This window comes from Ceratotherium simum, chromosome 29, assembly GCF_057802395.1.
Source record: "Ceratotherium simum simum isolate JZ-2026a chromosome 29, ASM5780239v1, whole genome shotgun sequence".
Taxonomy (NCBI): Eukaryota; Metazoa; Chordata; class Mammalia; order Perissodactyla; family Rhinocerotidae; genus Ceratotherium; species Ceratotherium simum.
This window is the reverse complement of record NC_141928.1, coordinates 25,256,187-25,278,689: the sequence shown is the minus strand read 5'-3', so window position 1 is coordinate 25,278,689 and position 22,503 is coordinate 25,256,187. Positions and strand designations below refer to the sequence as shown.

The 22,503-nt window shown below is 44.1% G+C and overlaps 1 protein-coding gene across 6 annotated transcripts in view; it reads left to right on the top strand.

The window, feature by feature from the left end:
- PALM2AKAP2 (PALM2 and AKAP2 fusion) overlaps positions 1 to 17,566 on the top strand; it is a 327,255-nt gene extending 309,689 nt beyond the window's left edge. For 5 of the 6 annotated variants that reach the window (XM_087419323.1, XM_087419326.1, XM_087419324.1 and 2 more), the window contains 2 exons: positions 4,204 to 4,382; positions 13,644 to 17,566. In XM_087419323.1, coding sequence (XP_087275449.1) covers positions 4,204 to 4,382; positions 13,644 to 13,742 — 278 coding nt within the window. In that variant the 3' untranslated portion in view covers positions 13,743 to 17,566. The remainder of the gene's footprint in view (positions 1 to 4,203; positions 4,383 to 13,643) is intronic. The other variant, XM_087419325.1, reaches the window with a different exon arrangement.
- The last annotated feature ends 4,937 nt before the right edge of the window (positions 17,567 to 22,503 follow it).

Below are 22,503 nucleotides of genomic sequence, written 5' to 3'. Positions count from 1 at the left end.
TCAAAAATGTTTTCTACCCTCCACTCAGAATTGCAGTCTAGCTTTGTTCTGTTGGTTCCCTGTGTTGGTCACAGAGCTCACGTGGCACCTGCTTCCTGCTCTGAAAATGTCAGGTACCAGCCTTCGGCCAAGACCAACACAGGTCTGCCCTGAGGTCTGCATGGCACTCTCTGTTCATGGTGTTTCCGGGGACAGTGACTGGGGTCCTTCCAGAGAGCTATTTTGCAGAGTGTTCAGCCAAGATGAGGAACTAGATGGCAGGATGTTTATCATTGAAAATAGAGGCCACTTGCACCTGTCATCAGCTATTCAGCCACTCACCAGAGAAATAAACATATATGAGAGCAAGTGTTGATGGGGCAAGTGGGATGGAACCTGGGGGTACTGGGGAAGTGCTGGGTGAGATGCAGGCCAATGAGCACCAAAAATAGCCATCACTGTTTAGAGATTCTTATGGCATATGTCTTCAGGGCCAAGGGATTTCAAGGGGCCTTACAGGGCCACAGACAAGGATGAGATGACTTCCAAGGCCTGAGGCACAGACCATTTGCATCACACTCGTGTAATAATCCCTGAGTCCCAAGCAATGGCCATGTCTGCAGTGTACCCTACTAGGGGAAGAGCATTAGAAGTTTTTCCACCATCCTAATCGAGAGGACCATTGGCTGCAAACCAGGGCCATCTGAGGAAGATGTTGGCTGTGGAACAGGTCCCTCTCCGGCTTTTTGGCCATCTGTGTGATTCCTAAGATGGTGCACAGAATTCCAGTGCATGGTTTGAACCATACTGGGAGCCCGGGGGAGGATGATTGGAGATCACAGGGCCCAGCAGAGAAGCCAGACCAAGCTGACTTCCCTGATACCTTCCCTGTTTAATTCCCTCAACAGACTGATGGCCAGAAATCCCGGGATGGGGCGCAGTGTCTCCTTCCTCAGGGGACCTGTGACAGCTTCTGCTGAGGCTCTGAGGTGGGCTTGGTTGTCTGAAGCCTCCTGTTCCCTCAAGGACCTCTCAGCCTCCTTCTCTGTGGAAGTAGCTGCTCCAGACCTGCTAAGCCAGGCTTTCTTTGCTGTTACTCCTATGACCTCTAGTGGCTGTATCCCATCCAACTTGCTCCAGGGATGGGTTTCATTTTGCTGGAATAATAAGAAACATGCAGGAAGTGTCTTCCATGTTTAATGATTGACCACTTCTCTGTAGTAACCCTTTGCCCTCTTTAAAGTTCTGCTTCAGCATCCATCCCATCATGTAATTTAGCTGTAGTCAACCCAATTTGGGTTCTAGACCAGACCTAACTCTGATTATTACTAGCTAATGTAACTTGAGCTAGCATTAGCACCTGAGCCTCCATGGTCTAAGCTGTTCACAGATGTTGTGACATCCACCCTGACTATATCCCAGGATTGTTGTAAGGATCAAATGACACGAAGCCTATAAATGAAATGCCATACAAATGTGCTTGTTATTACTATAAAAATAAATAGTAACTAGATTCATTGGATGCTTGCAGTTTTAAATATTAACTTTATAAATATTAACTTAGTGCTTATATTGACTGTATTATGTGGCTATCTCTATCATCATACCCATTTTGCAGATGAGGAAACTGAGGTAGAAAACCAGTAAGTAACTTGCCCAAGGTTGTCTGGCTGCTAAGTAGTTTCAAACCCAAGCAGGCTGGCTCCAGGGCTTGCATGGCCCCCACTGTGCTATCTTGTTTCTCAAACCTTCATTTAAAAAGTCAATCCAAATTTTTGGAGATAAGTATGCAGAGGTCGGGGCCGGCCCCGTGGCTTAGCGGTTAAGTGCGCGCAATCTGCTGCTGGTGGCCCGGGTTCGGATCCCGGGCGCGTACCGACGCACCGCTTCTCCGGTCATGCTGAGGCCGCGTCCCACATACAGCAACTAGAAGGATGTGCAGCTATGACATACAACTATCTACTGGGGCTTTGGGGGAAAAATAAATAAAATTAAAAAAAAAAAAAGTATGCGGAGGCGATATTACTTGAGGTCTGGGATTGCTTTAAAATATTTCAGTATTAAGAAGGAAGGAAGGGAGGGAGGGAAGAAGAACAGATGGATGGGTGAAGCAGATGTGGTCAAATCTTGATAAATGTTTAATATAGTTGATGGGTGTCTAGGAGTCATTATATCATTCCCTAATTTCCATAAGAAAAAATAGAAACTATTTCTAGTGAATATGGGGACTTTGAAATATTTATTACTTTACTGTTAATATCAAAAGACTTTTTTTTTAATGATTTGGGTAATTTAGGTCAAGGCAATGAGTTTCACTAAGTTACTAATGCAATGGTGGCTCTTGCAGATGGAGTGCCCTGTTCTGTGTATTAAAAACCGCTTCCCACCTAATTGCCAAACGTAATGGCCATATGCTTTTTTTTTTTTATTTAATCAAAAAGGGTTGATCTTCTTGGGGCCGGCCCGGTGGTGCAAGCGGTTAAGTGCGCGCGCTCCGCTGCGGTGGCCTGGGGTTTGCCGGTTCGGATCTCGGGCGCGCACCGACGCACTGCTTGTCAGGCCATGCTGTGGCGGCGTCCCATATAAAGTGGAGGAAGATGGGCACGGATGTCAGCCCAGGGCCAGTCTTCCTCAGCGAAAAAAGAGGAGGATGGGCAGATGTTAGCTCAGGGCTGATCTCCTCACAAAAAAAAAGGGGTTGACCTTCTTGCCAAATGCATTTGATAAAATAGCAAAATGTTTGAGTTAGAAGAGACCTCAAAGACAGCTTCTTTCAAAATTCTCATTTTCTAGCTGGGGAAATTGAAGCTTGGTGAATGTAAGTGACCAGCCCGGGATTAAAGTGGGAACATTGAATGATTGTCTCTAGTCAACCACGCAGCTAGTTCGTGGACGAGCAGGAATTGAAATTTGGGTTTCCTGAACTGTAGGGGGATGTCCAGCTCCCATCAGAAGGAGCTGTACCCAGAAAAGGGCTATAGCAGCCTACACAGAGTCACAGACCCCAGGCTTCCCTTGTGATTCCAGCTCCTTTGGGCAGTTGCCAAGTTAGAAGTCTGGGGAGTAAGACAAAGAAAGATGAGTCTCCTTCAGCTTGGGACTGGGAGGGGTCAGATGGGCCTTTAATCTCCCCTTGGCAGTTTCTAAACTTTTGGACTTGAATGGTCCCATTTATTGTGTGTGTTTTTCCACATTCCCTGTTCGCAGACCCTCTGTCTCCCACAAAGGGCATAGCTGGAAAAATCATGGCTGTTGCACCCAAAGGTACTTCTCAGAGGTGTGTTTGGGGCTCTCAGGGAATAAAACCCACCCCTTGATGGGCCAGAAGGTCGGGCCAGGCATTTCCCAAGAGCGAGGGATGCAGGCGATCTCAGCGAAAGTGCTCAGAGTCACCACACCCTCATCATCATTGACCTAATCTCCTTATCCTGAGAATTACTATAAGCCGTTTCAAAAGCTCCAATCTGGCTTTTCCCAGTTCTGGTGCACACATTTTCTACAAATCTGAAGCTGCCTTTATTGGCGTTCATTCCTTAAAGTCTGAGGGTCTCAAGTCTGGGGGTCTCAAACCCAAATGCTTTTAGGACCCTGGCAGGTAAGGTAAAGAATGATGCTGGCCAGCGTAAGACTGGGTGACCTGGCCAGAAGAAGCCCAGCTCTCATTCACAGGTTTGACAGCACTGTGCTGTCCATGCAAAAAGCCTGGGCCGGCCAGCTGACGACGGGTGGCCTCTGATATAGAAGAAAGAACCTGATGAGGAAACCGGGAGAGCTGGGTACCGTCGCCGGCTCCCAGTGACCCCAGCACAGCCTTCTGTTTGCAGAGCCTCAATTTTCCTCATCTGTAAGAAGTGGGTCTCTAAGGCTTGAAGGTGCTGCCACCTCTTGACAGTCTAATTCTGTGATCTGTAATAGAATACATGTCCCCTAAACAGCTGGAGTCAGTGTCTATCTGTCTGTCTGTCTGTCTGATACATTTGCAAAGTGCCTGACAGGCCTCTTTGGTCTAACTGACTTAGCACTGGTGTTCTTGAGGTTTCCGTTGGATGGGTTTGTGACGTTATCCTTAAGTGCTTTGATCTTTGTAATAAAATGACCTGCACTTAACCATCGTCTGGTACCACTCTCTATGTCAGAGGTTGTTTTTTGCCGGTTTTCTCTTCTTTCTGAAAGCAGTCATGAGCAGACAAGCTTAGAAAGGGTGTTCTCTTCGTGTTGTTTCAGGGAAAATAGAGAAAGTCAAACCTCCTCCATCCCCCACACCTGAAGGCCCCAGCTCGCAGCCTGACTTAGCCCCCGAAGAGGCTGCCGGATCCCAGCGGCCCAAGAATCTGATGCAGACCCTCATGGAAGACTATGAGACACACAAATCTAAAAGGCGCGAGAGAATGGATGATAGTAGTGTAAGTTTCTCCTCCTTTCCTCTTTCACTTCTTCGAGGGCGAACGTGAGTGTGGCGGACGATATTCCAGTGCTGGCACAATGTGTATGAGGTTGTCTGACCAGCATCGTGGTTCCAAGACCAATTTTCAAATGTGTGGTTTAACATGCCTGGAGTCGGGTTTGGGTTTTTGCTTTCTTTCTCAAAAATGTGGATCACGCAAGGAGCAAGTCCTTTTGCTGCCAAGTATCTGAGCCCACTGACAAGGCTAGTGCGTGAGACGATTGATTTGTAGAAAGACAATATGCAAGGAGAGCAGGGAAAGAAGGATGTCAACACCCTGAAATCATCCCCAGGCACCAGGGAGCTGATTTCTGCCATCGCTGGCCTGCTCTGTAGAGATTTGATTTCTCTAGAGAGCCGTTTCAATGCTATTCCTTCAGCGTCTGCTCTGGGCACTCCCTTTCCATGTTACACAGTGCTCAAAAGGCTAAGTGCATTTGGGGCTGTTACAGTTTGGCAGGAGAGAGCCAGTTAAAATGACAGTTAAAAACCACAGGGCTACCCCGCTACCCTCAACCCAGATAACTTTGCATGTGACGTGCACGTTAACGGTGAAGGAAGTCATTTGCTCTGTGGTTTCTTTCTCCAGTAAGAGACTTAAGAGCCGTTGTTTCACACCACCTCCACAGCCAGGAAGGAGCCTGGGGATCAGCCTCAGGTCCATGCCAACCTCCTAGGAGTCTGCTGGCCTCGGTCTCTTCTTCTCCCCCCCAGTTACACTTAGGTCACAAATAGCTTGGGTCTGTTGAGGATACCACCAGGTTTCCTGGGTCAGTCCTGGTTGATGGCTGTTGTCCTAGTGTAATTATTAATAGCATCCCCTTTCACTCTTAAAAGTGCCCCAGTTTGGATGATAAATTATTTGATCACCTTAAACTTGAATGCTGCAAGGCTCGCAGTAGGAATTCCATGCTGACTTACTGCCTTTCACATCCTGGTTGGCTAAGATAAAGGATTTCTGGAGTTGAAGCCAGATACTGAGGATTGCTTTCAAAATATTTAGTGGTAAAGAAAGCACGAAAGCCAACACGTCGATAGCATCCTGAAGACTCGCTTGGCGCCTCCCAGGCTCTCTCCTGGGTTTATACCTAAGCTGCTTGGAATACTGACACAGCTATGTGTCAGGCTGGAGCGTTTCTGGGCTAATCCCTGTATTGCACAGTGGGATGAGGCCCAGCCCTTGGTGGCTGCTGCAGACATTTCCACAGCTGAGGCTCCTTCCCTGAGCCCACAGGCCTTTTTCTTCTGCCCACTCAGTCACTTTAGCCAGCCCTTCTTTGCAGCCCCACTGAAAATATGGAGTTTACCACTTTGGGTATTTTCTGGAGGCTGTGACCATTTTGAAGCTTCGTGCGCTACGTGGCTTGTTTCTTTCCTCCAATGATTCCACACCGTATGGCAGCAGCTGCAGTGAAGTTAGCTGAGTGGACCTCTCGCATGCTGGCGTGGAGGGGGAAGGACCAACGTAACCACTTTGCATGTGACCCACGCGAGCGTTTTCAAAACACACTCTACATATCGCTTGTGTATGCCTTTTGTATTGAAGTGCAGATGATAGAGGAAAATACTACACACAGAAGTGAAGGGCCCACTCTTACTCATTTCACAGGCAGAGGCTGGAAGCCTCCTTTGCCAAACTCTGACCCTCATCCAACCAGGCTGGATTCCCCCTTTGTATTAAGGAAGCTGCTTAGAATCAGCCCTTCACTTACGCAATGAAGTGGCAGCTTCCAATCTCCATTTTTCTCAAGTAAATAAAACATTTTGGAAGGAAGAAACCTACTAACTAATCAAGCTGTTAATATCCCCAGATGTCGGATTCAAGGCCAGTTTTGTACTGTTATTCATATTACAAGAGTACCAAGTTCATTGCCGTTGCAAATTTTTAGGAACAGAGCAAAATCTATCCAATCCACTAGATCCTCTTTTAAGACCCCAATCTGCAAAAATGTACTCAGATTGCTTCTAAAGCAAATATATGATCATCAGGCAGATGATCAATTTCATTTTATTTCAGAGCCCCCTATTACCCCACCTCTTAGCTCTTTCGATTCAGGAGATCTTTCTATTATATGTGCATCAATCACTGGAGAATATGGTGAAGTTTACCTGTAGAAATGAACAGGCCTTCATTTTTTTCTTGGCTGATCCGTGGTCCCTTCTCTAGTTGTTTCTTTTATCAGAAGGATGACAACAGGGAACAGATGGATTACTTAATGCTTGAGTTCTGTAACTGGCTCCCCTGCCCCAGAAGCTGGTAGTTCTGTTCTCCTGGCTCCATTCACATGCTCTATTCCCAGGGCAAATTGGGAGTAGATTAGGTTCTTAGATTCGCCACCCTTTAAGAGCTTCACGTGGCTCACCTGGGTCTGCTGTCACCGTGGCACCTCCACCTGCCAATATTCCTTCTAAAAAGTCACTTGGCAGCATTTAGGAGTCCCTCACACATGATCAGGTCCAAACCATGTGTTTGCCCATGGAAAGTAGCAAGCTCTTTCTGAACCAAATGAAATTAATTCTTATTTTCTGTGCTTCCTAAGGAGAAGGCAGACTTAAAAACAAAACAGAGTAATTGGCATGTGTGCGTAGTCATACATTAGACACAGTGATATTAATGGGTGTGAAGGACAGAAGAAAGAGAAAGATGGAGAAGCCAAATGATGAGTAACTTTTGTCAACCTACCCAAGAAAAACAGGTACAGCATCCCCCACCCCAGAGCAGCGATGGTCTTAGAGTCCTGTCCCCAGCTCGGGGCCCTTAAATTTTCCCACTTCATAAAAAATCATATTCAGGACAGGCAGGGAGGTCTCTGGCTTGTGGATCCCTGCCAGGGGGTGGGTGGTGTGGGGGAAACTGCAGCATTTGGTGGTCTTTTTCATGTTCCTGAGCTGTCCCTTCCTCCTGTTGGAAACAAGGTGAGGGCCCAGAGAATGACAGGTGGAAAATTAACTCATGGATCTCTCTCAGAACATCTACCCAGGAGTCACTGTATCCGTGATATCAAGTCATCTGTGGGCGTTCTGCTCATTTTGCAGTTGGTGAAAAAATCAATAACAAGGAACTGGAAAAAGCCCCTTTTCTCAAAAAGTTATCCCATCCCCAGATGGCCATCCTTGTTACCAGCTCAGACTTTGAACAGAGTGCTCCTTCAGTAGCGACAGTCTTCACCCACCGGGGCTGGCAGCCTTGTTGTGCATGGCTTGGTCACCAGCGAGTGTCTCCATGCTCGAGGCTTCAGCCAGGCCCCATTTACTAATGGACTCCTTGGCCAATTTTTGCATAGGAGGGTTGCTATCCCCAAGCTTTCTCCCTTACCCTACGCTGTTAACCAGTCTATTTAGGGCCCTTGTGAGAATTAGAAAAAGGCACCCTTTTTCAAAACTCTGTGAGGATGCGACCTTGCACAAGCCACACAGGTGGTGAGTGGAGTAGGGGGACTGAACTTCAACCCCGTTGATCCCCTCACCCTCAGGCTTTTGTGCAGTGCACACACTGCACACCAGGATGCAGCAGTCCTGCTCTCATTGTGGGTTTCTCTTATCTGGAAATGTTATCTTCTGTGGAAATGTCCCCTTATCTCGGCCTGTTCTCTGGTCAGTAATGCAACTCATGAGGAACTGATGAATCATAGTTTCCTAAAGGGTTTCTTGGTGCCGGGAGGTTGGGGAGAGAATCTTGTTAATTCAAAGTGCAGAAAATGGAAGCAACAAATCTTGAATTAACAAAAGTATGGCTTATCTGATATTTTTATTAAGGAATAATAGAGTATCTACTTGCTCCAAAAGATACAGACTTTTAAATAAACTAATATCAGATGAAGCCCGTCTTGGCGTGGGTGTGTAATGGTCTCCTGGTGTTACCTCCCCTCCTGTCTGCCCTCGGCGTGGTGCCGATTCCCAGCTGGGGGGTTTTCTGTGAGTGTGTCTCGGCCGTGCACTAACCCTGGTCTTTTCCCTCTCTGCCAGTACACCTCTAAGTTACTGTCTTGCAAGGTGACTTCCGAGGTACTTTTCAGTTTGTTTGTGTTGGTCTTCCTGCATGCCTGACCCAGGTGCATGCTGGCGTGGTTTGCCGTTTCCTGGTGGGGTGAATGAGAAGGGCAAGAAAGCAGCTTGTCTGCATATTGATTTCTTCCTGCCTTTTCTGAACTGGGAGACTGCCTCCAAACGTTGGAGTACACGCACCAATGATTCACACTGCTGTGCTTTGCTGTGCTGTGTGGTGGGGTTGGAGAAGACCTTGCCCTGCTCATGGATCTGGAAGATGTTTGGACTAGAGGGCACAACCAATGGGCTATTTGGATTTTTTCCCTTTCTTCGGGCTCTGATAGCAGATATACTTTGATCTGGTTAGGAAACAGTGCAGCTCAGGAGGACTGAGCTGTTGATTCTGCACAGTTCCTAGTCTACCTCAACACAAATCCAGAAAGCTCCATTCCATAGCTTTGGGATAAGTTATTCCAACTGTGAACCATCTCACTCCCCCTACCCCCCAGTCTTTAAACTTGTATTTTTGTTTTGGAAGCTTCTTTAAGCGTTGAGTTTCCCAAAGTCTCTTTCTTTCCCCTACAACTTCCTTTTACACAGATTTGACAAACTCGTGCTATGAAAAAGCACAATATTTTTCATTTTTCCCCATTTTTTTCATATTTTTTATTTTTTTGCTATGAGAAAGCACAATGTTTTTCCTGTTTTTTATTTCTATAGCATTGTATTATTTTTATTTTAAAAGAGTTATTTCAAATACACAGAATTGTAGAGACAATCATTCATTCATTCATTCAGTTAACAATTTATTGAGGACTTACTAAGCATGGGGCACTTTTCTAGCTTCCGAGAATACAGCAGTCAACCAAACAAAGTCCCCGATGTCGTGGAGTTGGCATTCAAATGTTCGAAATGATGTGACATAATTAATAATAAAGCCCAGGTATTCAGCTTTGTCCATTCTTATCATTTTGTAATATTTGCTTAATATTTTAAAAAGAAATTAATATTGCAGATACACTCAAGCCCTCTTGTTGCTTCTCCAAGTTCCCATTTCTCTCTTTCCCGAGAGGTAACTATTCTTGAATTTGGTGTTCATCATTGTCATGCATGTTTCTATACTTATACTACATATGTTTATATACATAAATAATATGTTATGGTTTTGCATGTTCTGGAACTTTCCATAAATGATATGTTGTGGTATCCTCTACTCCTTCCTTTATTCTGTGGGCATTGTTTTTAGATGTGTCCATATTGATACTTATGGCTCTAGTTCATTCATTATAACTGCTGTATAGTATTCCATTGAATGAATATATCACTATTTATTCATCCTCCTAAGGATAGAAATGTAAATGTAGGTTGTTTCCTTTTTTTTTTTTTCCTCCATTACAGACAGTGTGTCACTGAATGTTGTTATACATATCTCTTTGTGTACCTGTGGAAAAATTTCTCTCTATATGAGTCTAAGTACTGTTTACGGGGCTTATATATTCTCACATTCACCACATAGTGCAAATTATTCTTCAAATTGGTTGTGCTAACCTGTAGCACAATATATTTTTAAAAACTTCCTATTTAGCCTAATAATTTTAGTTGACTATAGATGTGAGCTGGTGATTATCAGTAATTTTCTTTCATAAGGTACAAAATGAATATTTAGAATATCATTACACGTACCTTCCTTGAAGTCTAACTGTGGTTCTCATCTAGGGGATGGCAGTTTGAGAGTTAGGCCTTAAGCCCATATACCCTTTGAGTCAACATCATTAAGAATAATGCAGATCTGGTCAAATATGTCCAAGGAAGATAAAGCTAGGTCCTGTCTATCTTCAATTGAAGAGGAGATTGGGGGATAAAGTATTAATGTAAACTGGGTAACTGATATTATTTAACGTATCTGTCTTTTGTTTCGTATCCCAAAATAAAATTGTCTGTGTTGATTGCTAATCAGAGTTAAGCAATTCACTTGAATTTTCTAAGCATTAGAGAGAGAAAATTAATATTAGAGGTATGTTCAAAGAGAATTGATTTTTTTGTCCCCACCAGACTTAAATCTGAATTAATTTTTGAAAATGAGAAAATCTTAAATCAGCTCTTTCTATCACTTATTATTTTTTATGTTTTCCTCTCTCCGTTTCTACAGAGAGTGTTTATTGTTCTTTCTGATGCTGCTTCTTCCAAACTCCTTACCGTCCCTTAGCAGCAGTGTAGCATGGTGGCCTGGGGCAGTGACTCGGCACCCAGAGTTCTGGGTTCAAATCTTAGCTTTTCCTCCTGTTAACTGAGTAATGTTGATGAAGTGACTTAATCTCCCTGCACTTCAGTTTCTTCATATGTGAAATGGGAGTAATTATAGGTTGAATCCCACAGAACAGCAGTGAGGATTAAAACAGTAACGGTTCATGGTACGTGTGATGTAAGTGTTTATTATTATTAGAACCCCAGAGGCAAGTGATTTTGTTGCCCAGAAAGGAAAGGAATGGACTTTAGGAAATAAAGTTCATACACAGTAATAAACGTAGCAGGAGCTAGATTTGCAAGAGATTTATAGACATACACACATACACACAGAATACTCTGAATTCATTATGGAGCAAATGCTCATTCAAATACCTTCCCCGAGGGCTTGGCTTTTGAATCTTCAAAACGGCAGTTGTAGGATGACTTCACCCCTGAGCCAGTCCTAGATCATAAGCCTTGTGAACCCAAAGACAACTGTATAGCAAGGTCACTGGCTATTTTAATAGTGAACCATTTATTTTCTTGTCTGTGCCATTAGTAGGGGCTTTCGATTACATCAGAAATTCAGGATCATGAATTATTTGGGCGGCAACAAGTAGATGTTCAAACCCAAGCTGTGCTAAATGTGAACATAATTATAAATATTATTTTTCTGCCCATGATGTTTTTTGTGACTAAGCCCCATGAGGAAAGAGACTGTTCTATCCTCAACGTGAAGTACTGTGCCTGACACTTGGTAGGAACCAAGTAAATATCTATAAGATGGATGGATAGATGGATTGTAACATGGGTTCCTGAAGAACACAGTCAACTAATTTGCTCAAGATGATTGAGAATTAAAATAGTGCCTAAATAACGAGACAAAGAACATCCAAAAAGGATGGGGACTATTTTTCTCAGAACCTTAGATTTGTTTTTGGTTTTTATGTAAACCTTTCAGTTTGTATTTGCAATCTGCAAGACGAACAGAGGACCATTTTACACAATATAGAGCTCTTTATAAAAATGCCTTCTGTTTGAATACCACTTCATAGTTTATAAAGCCCCTTCACACGATGATAGAAATAATTATTGTTTGAGAACTTACTATGCACTGGGAACTGTGCTAAATGCCTTACATACATTGCCTCATTTATTCCTCAGGCCAACTCTGTACTGTAGTTTTTATTATTCCCATTCAACGTATAAGGAAACTGAGGCACAGGGGTAAACTTTCCCAAGATCACATAGTCATTGGGATTTGAACCTAGATCTGCCTGGCCTTCAGAGTCTGCACTGCCTCCTGAGAAGGCCTGGGAAGTCGGGCAAGTGCTGTGTCCATTTTACAGATAAAGAAAGTTGAGACACAAGATGCCTTGAACAACTGCAACATGTTCCAGGGACAGAACTGGAAATAAAGCTCAGGTCTTTCAATTCCAGTCCAGCACTGTCTCAGGGCCATGTTACCATGCATTGGCCAGAAGAATCTTCTATTTAACTATCCCAGATTTGGAAGCATGCTTTTCACCTACTGATTTCTTAATCTTAGATGTTAAGTAAGTGACCATGGTATGCTTACACACAAAGCACTTTATGACATGCCTTATGTGCTTAACAATGAGCATCCATTCAGGAGACATGACTGTGTCCTACATGTCAGGTCCAGCTGTCCCTGCTGGGAGGACTGGGGAAGGCTTCGCAGAGGAAAGCACCCTGAAGCTCTGGGACGTCCAGTCATTTGTCAGAGGTGCAGAGAAGCAGGTCCAGATGGACCCCCAGACCTTTAATCTACCCAGAATTTGCTTATCCCACTGCTGCCTGTAACCTGCATCTCTTTGCTTCTCTGGAGTTGCCAGCATCACTGTCTCTTGCCAAAATAATTATTCTTAGAATAAGCAAAGTCTTCGTTGCAATTTGGATAATCAACCAGTGTTGGCTCTGCTGGACTTTTCTTTAAAGTCAGAAATTGCACATTCTAACATTAATGCCACAGTAATTTAATTGGCTGGCATGCATGAGCTTGTGTTTGGTGGAGTGTCATGAAATTGAGCCATTTCTCATATGGTGGCAACCTAAATGTCATTCATCTGGATCTCATCTTGATCAAACTAAAGCTGGAACAGATTGGCTGAAGTTACCCCTCAGGAGTCCACAGAATGTTCTAGTGAGCCAGAGGGCGGGAGGCCCTACCCTGATGGTGGTGAGCCTACTTGTCCTTGATATCGTTACCTTTCATTTCATTTATTAGCATCTATGGCCCTGAAGTTGCATCAAAATGCTCAGATTGCTTTTAATTGGCCTGAGAAGCTATTTTCTTTTTCACTTAATGCCTCTTTGAAATTTAATTACACCAAAGTAGACTTTCATGATATAAGTATGATCATCACTTGTGTAGCTCCACAAAGCTTGATGGATTGAATCCGCACTGGTTCAATTGTTTGGAATCATATTCTGGTCTGCTTGTTTATGAAGTGACTAAGACAGTCTGTAGCTATGCTGTCCAGTATGGTAGTCATTAGTTCCGTTAGGATATTTTAATTAGAATTAAATACTTACTTTATCAGCCACGCTAGCCCTATTCGAAATGGTCAGTAGCCACATGTGGCTAGTGGCTACCATATTGGATGGCACAGATACCGAACATTTCCATCAGACAGTGCTGATGTATAGCATGTAGAGATCTGCTTTGTTATCTAAAAATTTGATGCAGAGTCAAATCTAGTTCAAAGAAACTTGCAAAACATTTCAGGAAAATTAAGTCTATCTATATTGAAAACTGTGGGTCAAAAAGCAAATGAACTTTGGCTATGAGATGAATGCCTACCCAGAACCTCCCACCGCTTTTTTCTTCCGTGTCTCTCCTACCTCCCACCAATACCAGACTCTGTTACTTTCCCCTCATTAGAGGCTGTTGAGAGAGAGAAAGCAGGAAAGATATGGAGAAGTTGGTTTGTGTACATAATTAACATCTATGAACTCTGTGTAATTTTTTCCCTTCTCTCTCCAGGTCCTTGAGGCCACAAGGGTTAATCGAAGAAAGAGCATGCTGGCCTTGCGCTGGGAGGCGGGGATCTATGCCAACCAGGAGAAAGAGGACAATGAATAATAAACTTCCTTCCACCCAGGAAGCTTCACTGGTGCTTGGGTTACCAAGAAACCAAGCAGTCAACACATCAAAGCATTTTAATGGAATATTTATTAAAGTGCAAACAAACTCAGCAATCCTTATGTAGACCAGAAGCTGCAATATACAATGATGAAACATAAAGTGAGAAAGAATTCCACCCATCAAACTCTAACACCCAGGAGTCAACAGAGAAAAGATTTGTTGTGACTCAAAAATCACCTGGATTTGGACCAATCCACGAATTGATCCAAAAGGACAAAGTTACAAGCAAATCAACATGGTTGCTGCAGGCAGAACTGAGACCAGCCTCTCCGGATGGTGAGGAAAAACCGTGGTGATGGGGCCATTTAGAGCGCAGTGCAGCCCAAGCTGGTGCAATCTACATGGCATAGGATATTTCTCTGCACCCGTTTCCCACCCATCGCTCACAGCATCAGAGGTGTGGGGTTAACTCCATTTTCTCCAGCAGCCATAAAATGAATAATGTTTCTCTCTATATTTGCCCAGAAGAGGCAATTATGATTCCATTTCTCTTACATGTAATTGTTTTTAATTGGGAACAACTAATGATGGCAATACATAAAATCCGTGTTTTTAAGACAATATCTCTTCACGTTGCAAACACAATCTATTCTACATTAGGAGGTTGAGAAAGGGAGAGAAAGCCAAACCAAATGGATTATTTTAGCTTTAGGATCTCTCATCTGCTTATAATATTGACTGATCTGCGGTTTATGAGAACACATTTTCACAATTATGTTTCTTCCTATGAAAACTATATTTAGTGGGCAACAACTATTTTTATGAGGGGCTGGGGGAATATATACATATATAAAACCTGTACACTTTGAACAGCTGGATTCAAGATGGTAGGGGTATTTTTCGAATGGCAATAATTGAAAAAGGGCAAACTGCCTTAGAGAGGTAGATGACAAGAAATAAAAAGGTGTTTATAACTATATTTTATATTATAAAGTGGACTTAGTGGTGGTAGGAAGATTGATAGCTTATTTTGGATCAATAAGAAATGAAAAATTAAAGAAAGATCGTGAAGGTAGGGAGAAAAGAAGGGAGGAAGAAAGAGTGGGAAAATTAGGAAGTAAGAGATTATTTTTGCTGAACAACCAGTTTTCCAGGATGATATGGAGAAAAAGATAGAAATTTAAGTGCAGGCTCGGAATCAGCTACAAATCCTAAAAATGGTGTGTGTGTGTGTGTCTGTGTGCGCGCATGCCTTTGTGTGTTTGTGTAGAGTGTGTATGCTCATGAGTAAGGATGTGTGTGTGAGGCTTAAAATTCCAGAATGATCATGGGACAAAGGTGTACAGTTATTTCCTCCAAAGCTGTTTGTCAGCGTCAGGAGCGAGTGAGAATTTCTTTTTTATGAAAAGGGATATAGAGGCACCGAACTGATGCAGTATTTGTAATATTAAATTGACCTAACATGGTATTTGCATGAGTCACAATTGCAGAGTTTTGAGCAGTTTTGTAATTTGACACTTAGGAAAGTATCATATTTATTCTCATGTTTTGTATTCATGCTTAGTATACTATAGAGGATGCCAGCTTTACTCTCTGTCATTTAAAGCAATACAATAAGGGTATTCCATAATTGGACGCCCTAAATTTCTGGATGAGAAAATTTTTAATTCTGGCCATGAGAAAAAAAGTGACCAGCCTTCTTTTTCTTTTCCTTTTGTTTTAAAACGATGGTTTTTTAAAAAGCAATAATTATTCAGACCTCACTAAAATTCGTTTTTGTTTTTATATTGTTATGTCATAAACTCTAATATGTTATTCTGACAAGTAGCAATTCCACAAAATTTTTATGTAGATGTTATGCACATTATCTTTGCTTCTTTTATTAGACTAGTGTTGACTTTAGGGGAAAGTTTATTCACAGACAAGTGGTGGGCACAAAGTAAAAATGGAACTGGCTGATAACTTACAAGGATCCTTTAAAACTGCCAAGGGCAACCTGCAGTCTGAAGCCAAATTCTCCAGATGGGCGGTTGGCGCCATCTTTATACCGTTCATTCTTCTGAATGAATATTCAACATTGTTGAATGTGCTAGCCATTGGGAACACAAAACAAATAAGATCCCTGATGCAAGGAATTCATTTTCAAATGGAGGAGTCTGTCCTGAAGGCAGACATTCCCAGGAAAATGAGATCTGTGCTAGATTAGAAGTCCTGGCAGGTGAAATGGGAGCGCCCAGGAAGGATGCTTTGCCTGAGGATTTCCAGTGCCCCCCAGGCAGGCACGTAAATAAAAACAGATGGGGCAGCGGCTTCGCGTGGCCCTGGGCACAGTGGCAGCTAAGATGGCTGGAGAGTAGAGTGGTTCTATGGGACAAAAAATGAAAACCACTTCATGTTTTCTGGGCTGACTCTGGATCTCGCAGGGACCGTAAACATGATGTAGACGAACCTCCCCATCTTTCATAAGAGGATACAGTCCTCAGGACTTAGCTGTTTTTTGTTCAGTTTTGAAGGAAACCATGTACCCACCTTAAACTTGCATTTGAGAAGAGAATTTGCAGCTGAAGGAGGCCACACAATTCATGGAATCGCTTTAGAGGCAGACAAATTGGTCTTCGACTACAGTTGATTGAACCAGAAGTAGTTATTGCATAGAGTTGCAGAGCTGGGTCCTTTGGTCCATGCTCCGTGTGTAGATAAGGCAACAAATGCAGAGTTTCCATGACCCTCCCACAGTCACAAAGCTGTTTAACTGTGGCTCCTACATCCCTGACATTTGCTTGTTTCCCTCTGTTGCCTTCCGATGACTGCTGTCTATTTCCTTGCTCCACTCACGATGCTATTAAAATGTAAATTACAGTTCCCTTGGAAGAGCCAGATTTCCTTTGTGCTCTTGAGTTTTTTATTCATTCCAGACACATTGGGCCACTGCTTTGTACATAGCACTGTGCTAGGCTCTGGGATCCCAAATGAACCCCTTTAACTTTGTGAAATTGCAACAGACCCCTGGAGGAAAGTCATTCCTGCCGAATCCGTCAAGAGGAAGAGGCTCGTGAAAAACTTGGCCTCTGATGCTCGTCCCCGCCCCCAAACAGCACGCAAGCTTGTTAGTCTCAGCTAGAACAAATGTTTAGATTCTGTAGATTTTAAAAGCTTTCCTGAAAGTATTCCATTCCGAAGTGTTTATAGATGTTCACTTTCCTCCGGAACTGATTAACTACTGACATGCCTTGGCTTTCTCATCCAGAAATTATGAAAACAGGGTCTGTCAGTGGCAGGAGGCCAGGCTGTGTTCTACTCAGATGACACAATGCAATTTCCTGGTCTCTTTACACCTGTGCATGCTGCCCACCCTAGACAATGACATATAAGCAGTATATAGATCAGTGTCCACATATATACACAACACACACACACATATATAAAGTGTAACAACACTAAAACAGTGTTGACTTGTCTCTGAAGACAAAAAAACATTTTTTCCAACTAAAGAATGGATGTAATTAAACTATGTATTGAAAAAAAAAATAGCCTAAGTGTTTAGAGATGGTGAATTATCCAGTTTTAGTGACAAACCAATTTCCTGAATTTTAAGCATTCAGTGAGTGAGCTGCCAATTTTGGTTTTGTGTTGCTCTTTACCCGAATGACTTTTTCTTGTTTTTGGTGGAAGGGGAAAAAAGCAGCAATACTGTGTTTTGAAAATTATGCTCTGTATCTGGATCTCCTGTATGTTAACCACTTAAATGTTATTATCCTGCTTCGGTTTTATAGTGGTTGTGAGGCATTCGATGCAAGTATACAATTATTTTCTCATTAAAACCCAGTGTGTGTTGTGTTTTTATAAATGACGGCTACTGGTTTGACTGTCAGGGGAGGTTGGAAGACCGATCAGCCAAATGGCGGAATACCAGCGCCCTCGGCCTCTACTTCTGTGTGGTGGCATCTGCTTCTTGCACATTTGGAACCAAGGAAGCAACACTAGCTGGTGGGGCACCCCTGTGACAGGCTGTTCCCAACGCCCCTTTTGCAATGTTGTCTCTAGCTGTCCTGGCTAGACTCCAGAAACTCCGACAGGAGCCACAGAAATGATACGCGTGCCTCTTGATGGGGTAGGTTGACTCCAAGGTCAAAGAGGTGGCTGAGCAAACAGCAGGACAGATGGTAAAACTTAGGCTTTGCATGTGGCTCTGAGGCTCTGATTTTTATTATTACATTTCCAGCACTGTATTTGGCTCTCCTCTAAAGAATAGAGAATTTCAGACTTCAAAGAGCGTACTAAGACCACAGGTTCATCAGGAAGCTTCCTCCCCAAATTTCCTCCTGCCCTCATTTCTACTTCCTCACTCCCCCTTCAGTCTCCAGCGGCCCTGGTCGGCATCTCAACCCCTGACAGTTACTTGCCACCCAGACCTGTTTCCTGTTCTTCCTTACCTACCCCCACCTCCACCCCACTCCTCTTCCTGGGGTCTGCTTCCCAGCGGCCTCTTCTCTCCCCATTTGTGTGAGTTCTGCCAATCCTATCTTCCTGTTCTGAGCATCTGGGGGCTTCCTTGTGGCACCCTATCATGGGTGGCATCTTCCAAGCTCCCTGTGGTGAGAGTTCTGAATTTTGGGGGAGTGACAGGCCCCTTTGAAAATTTGATCCAACTTTAATAATGGGTAACATTTATGAAGCACTGAGAATGTACAGGCACTTTCCACGCTCTCCATGAATGTAATCTGTTGATTTCTTACAACTCCATGGGATGTACTATTTTGATTTCCATTTTCCATGTCAGGAGACAGATGCTACATAGCTCATAAGTGGCAGCACTTTAATTCAAACTTGGACACTCTGGCTCAAGGCTTGCTCTTAACCACTCTTGCCACAGAAACATACATTGCAACTTACATAGGAGGTCCAGTAGAACCAATGATGTGTGTGGTCTAGGTGACCCTACAACATCTCCCATGTACCCTCCAGGAGGAGCACTCTAGTGGGCCAAGGCCAAGGCTATGTTAGGGGCCCGAGTCTGGGGGAGAGTGGGGTTCGGGTAGGAGCAGCAGCAAAGACGCTTCTGCATGTGAATGAACTCCCTCTCCGCTGTTTCCTTGGGGATCAGCTCTTGCAGAAGATGGTGAGAGAAGATGGCCCAGGCATCCCTGTTGCCAAAAAGGAACCAGCAGTGACTGCAAATAGGGTGATGAGAATGTGCTAAAACAGAATTGTGGTGATGGTTGCACAATTCTCCATTTACTTGTAATCATTGAATTGTACACTTGAAATGGCTAAATGTATGGCATGTAAATTATACCCCAATAAAGCTGTACCAAAAAAAAAACGGAGAAGGGAAATAAAGGAACCAGAGTAAGAGGCCAGAATAAGGAGCCAAGGAGGCCACACGCCCTTAGGTTGAAAGGAACGAGAAGAATCCTTTACGCCAACATACAGCCACCAGCTCACCAGCTGACGAGGAAGAAAGCTTGCTGTCCTCAGGCTGCCCCCAGGAACCAGAAGCAACGGGTTGTGATCAGCTGTGGATTCAGTGTCCTGGTCCTCTCTCCATCCATCACTACTAAAGTCTGGGGCATCAGGCAGAGCCAGGTGGGACAAGGTACACCAGACTGAGAGCTGGTGGGCAGGGCTGCCCGGCATTCAGGCTGTAAAAAGCAAAAGAGCGGGGCACAGAGTCTCGTATAGTCAGAGTAGAAGGTTTTTGGGGGGGATTCTTACTGAGTAGGCTCTTTCTGCACAACCACTAATGTGAGGCATTAACCCCTCTGGGCAGAGGGCAGGTATGTAGGCTCTTTGCCCTGTGATGTAGAGCATCGGTGGGGAGGTGGAGGGAGCCTTACGGTTCTCCCTCAGGTTCATCTCCCCTGTTTTTCATTAGTGGCAAAGAGACTATCCTTGTGGGACGCTTGAGGCCATAAGGTTACTTTGGAGCCTTGCTCCTTTTAATTCTGGGATTCCTGGGCCACAAGAGGGTGATGACTATATTCCTCCCTACACAGAACCCCACACAAAATTCAGAATTGGGCTGCTTGGGGCACAGAGCATAAACGGGGAATGGAGAGAGAGAATTCAAAAGGAGTTAAATGTACAAGATGACACTGAGGCAAAGAACGGTGCCTCAGGAAATCCCTGGAGATGCCAAGCTGACAATTCCTGAATGTGACCGGGCATTCAGATGCTTTCTCTCAGAGAAAGAAATGCTGACATAGTGCATATTTTTTTTGTATTCACCAAGCTATAGTCACCCCACTGTCAGTTAATCTTGATGGGAGGATTATCTGGACACTTGGTTCTAACTTGACAGGTGGTGGGCTCCAAGCAACTGGAGTGGATCTGCTGGAACCCTAGAGAAGTCAAGTCACAAATCTCTCTTTCCCTTTGGTTTTGCTCTGCCCTCCCATTTAGACAACATTCTGTCTCCCCAGTGGTCTTCAGTGGGGTACCGTGGTAACGTCGATGTGCCCCTGGGGAGCACTGGTTCTCAAACTTGAGTGGCCATCTGCATCATCTGGAGAGCTTGTGGGCCCCATGCCCAGAGTTTCTGATTCAGTAGGTCTTGAGCGCAGCCCAAGAATTTTCTATCAAGTTCCCTGGAGATGCTGCTGCTGGTCCAGGGACCTCACTTTGAGAATCACTGGTCTGGAGTGTAAGTAATGAACAGGGTCTGGGCATACCAATTATGTTTGAAAACTGGGGAATTGATGCATGATTTATAAGCTGCAGATACAGTCCCATGAGGTTCTGGCTATTTTGAATATGTTTTGGGGGTTTTGTGTGTTTGCCCAGCACATCAACTCACCGATCTGTGGTTCTTGGAGAAGCAGAACACAGACACCATTCAGACTCTCGGGTGAAGCCCCTCTGACTGGGGCTGAGCAGACTAAGAAGAAAATGTAAAGAGAGGATCATGTCTATATACGTTCAGACTTTAATTTCAGCATAAGACTAAGGATTATTTTGACCATCGGAAGAAGTTTTATTGTGTAGGGTGGTAGCAACATCAGGACTCAGTAACAAATGGTTTGAATAACACGGTTGCATAATTTGAGATGAGATGCAAAATAAGAGGTCATTCTTATTTGGTCTAGAGCAGCACTTCTCCATTCTGACTCCATCTGAGTCACCTGGAGAGCTTTAAAGTTTGGATTCAATTGGTCTGGGTTGGAGCCCAGGCACTAACCTGTATTAAAAGCATCCCAGGTGCATTAAGCATCACTGTCTAACGCTGTGGTTCCAAACTCACTGCACATTAGGACCATCTGGGGTGGTTTTTTAAGATAGTGGCGCTTGGGCCTCATCCCTCGATGTTCTGATTTATTTTATCTAAATGGGGCTCAGACATGGGTACGAACATGGGTATGTTTTAGCAGCTAACCAGGTGTTTCTAATGTGCAGCCAGCACTGTGAATCACTAGTCTAGTGGAGAAAGGTGTTTGCTTCATGGCTTGATCCTCTTTAGACAGTTCTTGGGGGCAACGTCAAAGTGAAATGAGTAAAAGGCCTTGGGGAGCAGAACTGGCCCACTGCCCTGGTCCCAGGAGGCAGAGGGCAGCGTTGGTGATGGAGGGAGGGGCTCTGCAAAGCTGCAGTGCTTCTCTGATACTCTCAGCTCTGCGCCCTCTCGGGAGCCTCCATCCTCTGGCTGACAGCAGGCCCAGCTTTCATAAGTTTTGGGTTTACCGGGGGATGAACAAGCCACGAGGGAGTGCCAGAGGCACGCTGTAACCTGTAACAGGTGCACATGGAGGAAGAACTCAAGGGGACAAAGGCCAAAAATGCCACAGGATTGTTTCTGGCAGGTGAAGCCATGACCACTGTTTCCATTTGTCCTGATCAGTATCTGCCGATTTCCGTGCTGTAAATATTCCTATATTGGCTGATTTCAAGATACCAACAGTTTAACAACTGGTTCACAAAATCTGAATATTTAATAATTGGTGGAGAACAAAACTACTCTGATTAGAACACATACGGGATGATCTAGAGGTGTAGCACTAAAGCCCTAATTAATAAGAGCCCTCTTTGCCTGGAGTGGCTCCTATGGAGCAGTCGCAGCAGATAGCAATCAGGGACTCAGGATTCTGACCGTCTGATCATGATTAGTCCTAGAGAGCAAAAAATCCCAGCCTCGGTCATGTGTCCACCCCTCTTGCCAGGGGCTGTGACAGAGGAAGGGGGGAGGTAGAGATGCCGGGAAGACCTAACATGGGAAACGACAGAGCCTGTGTTGCGGGTGATTTCCCAGTATTTATCAGTAATTCCATTTTCAGTGAAGGTGTCTCTCTGACAAGCGCTCAGCCTTTGGGATCAGGCAGGGAACTCAAATTTTGGGCCTGCCACTTTTTCAGTGGAACCTTTGACAATTTGCTTACTCCAGATCAGATTTCTGACTTCGGGAGCTGCTAAGAGGATTAAATAAGTCATGTGTAAGGCGCTTGGTGAATGTTTGGTACAGACGTGCTCAGAGTCCACTCCCTTTAAAGCCCTGATTTCAGCCAGCAAATACTTGAGTGCCTACTATGTGTTGATCTCTGTGCATATAAAACGGGTTTTGTTAGGATAGTTTCAGCTAGAACTGGAGAGTCTTCCTTGGCATTGGGAATGTGGGTACAAGGCTTCCCTAAGGTCAGGCAATGTTTCCACACCTGCCTATTAAACAGGGCCACCCAGTGATCATCTGTACTGTCTTAGCATGCTTGCAATTTTTCCTCTCACTGCAGGACCATGTAGTTGTGGTATTCCTCTGGGCAAGAGAGAGCGA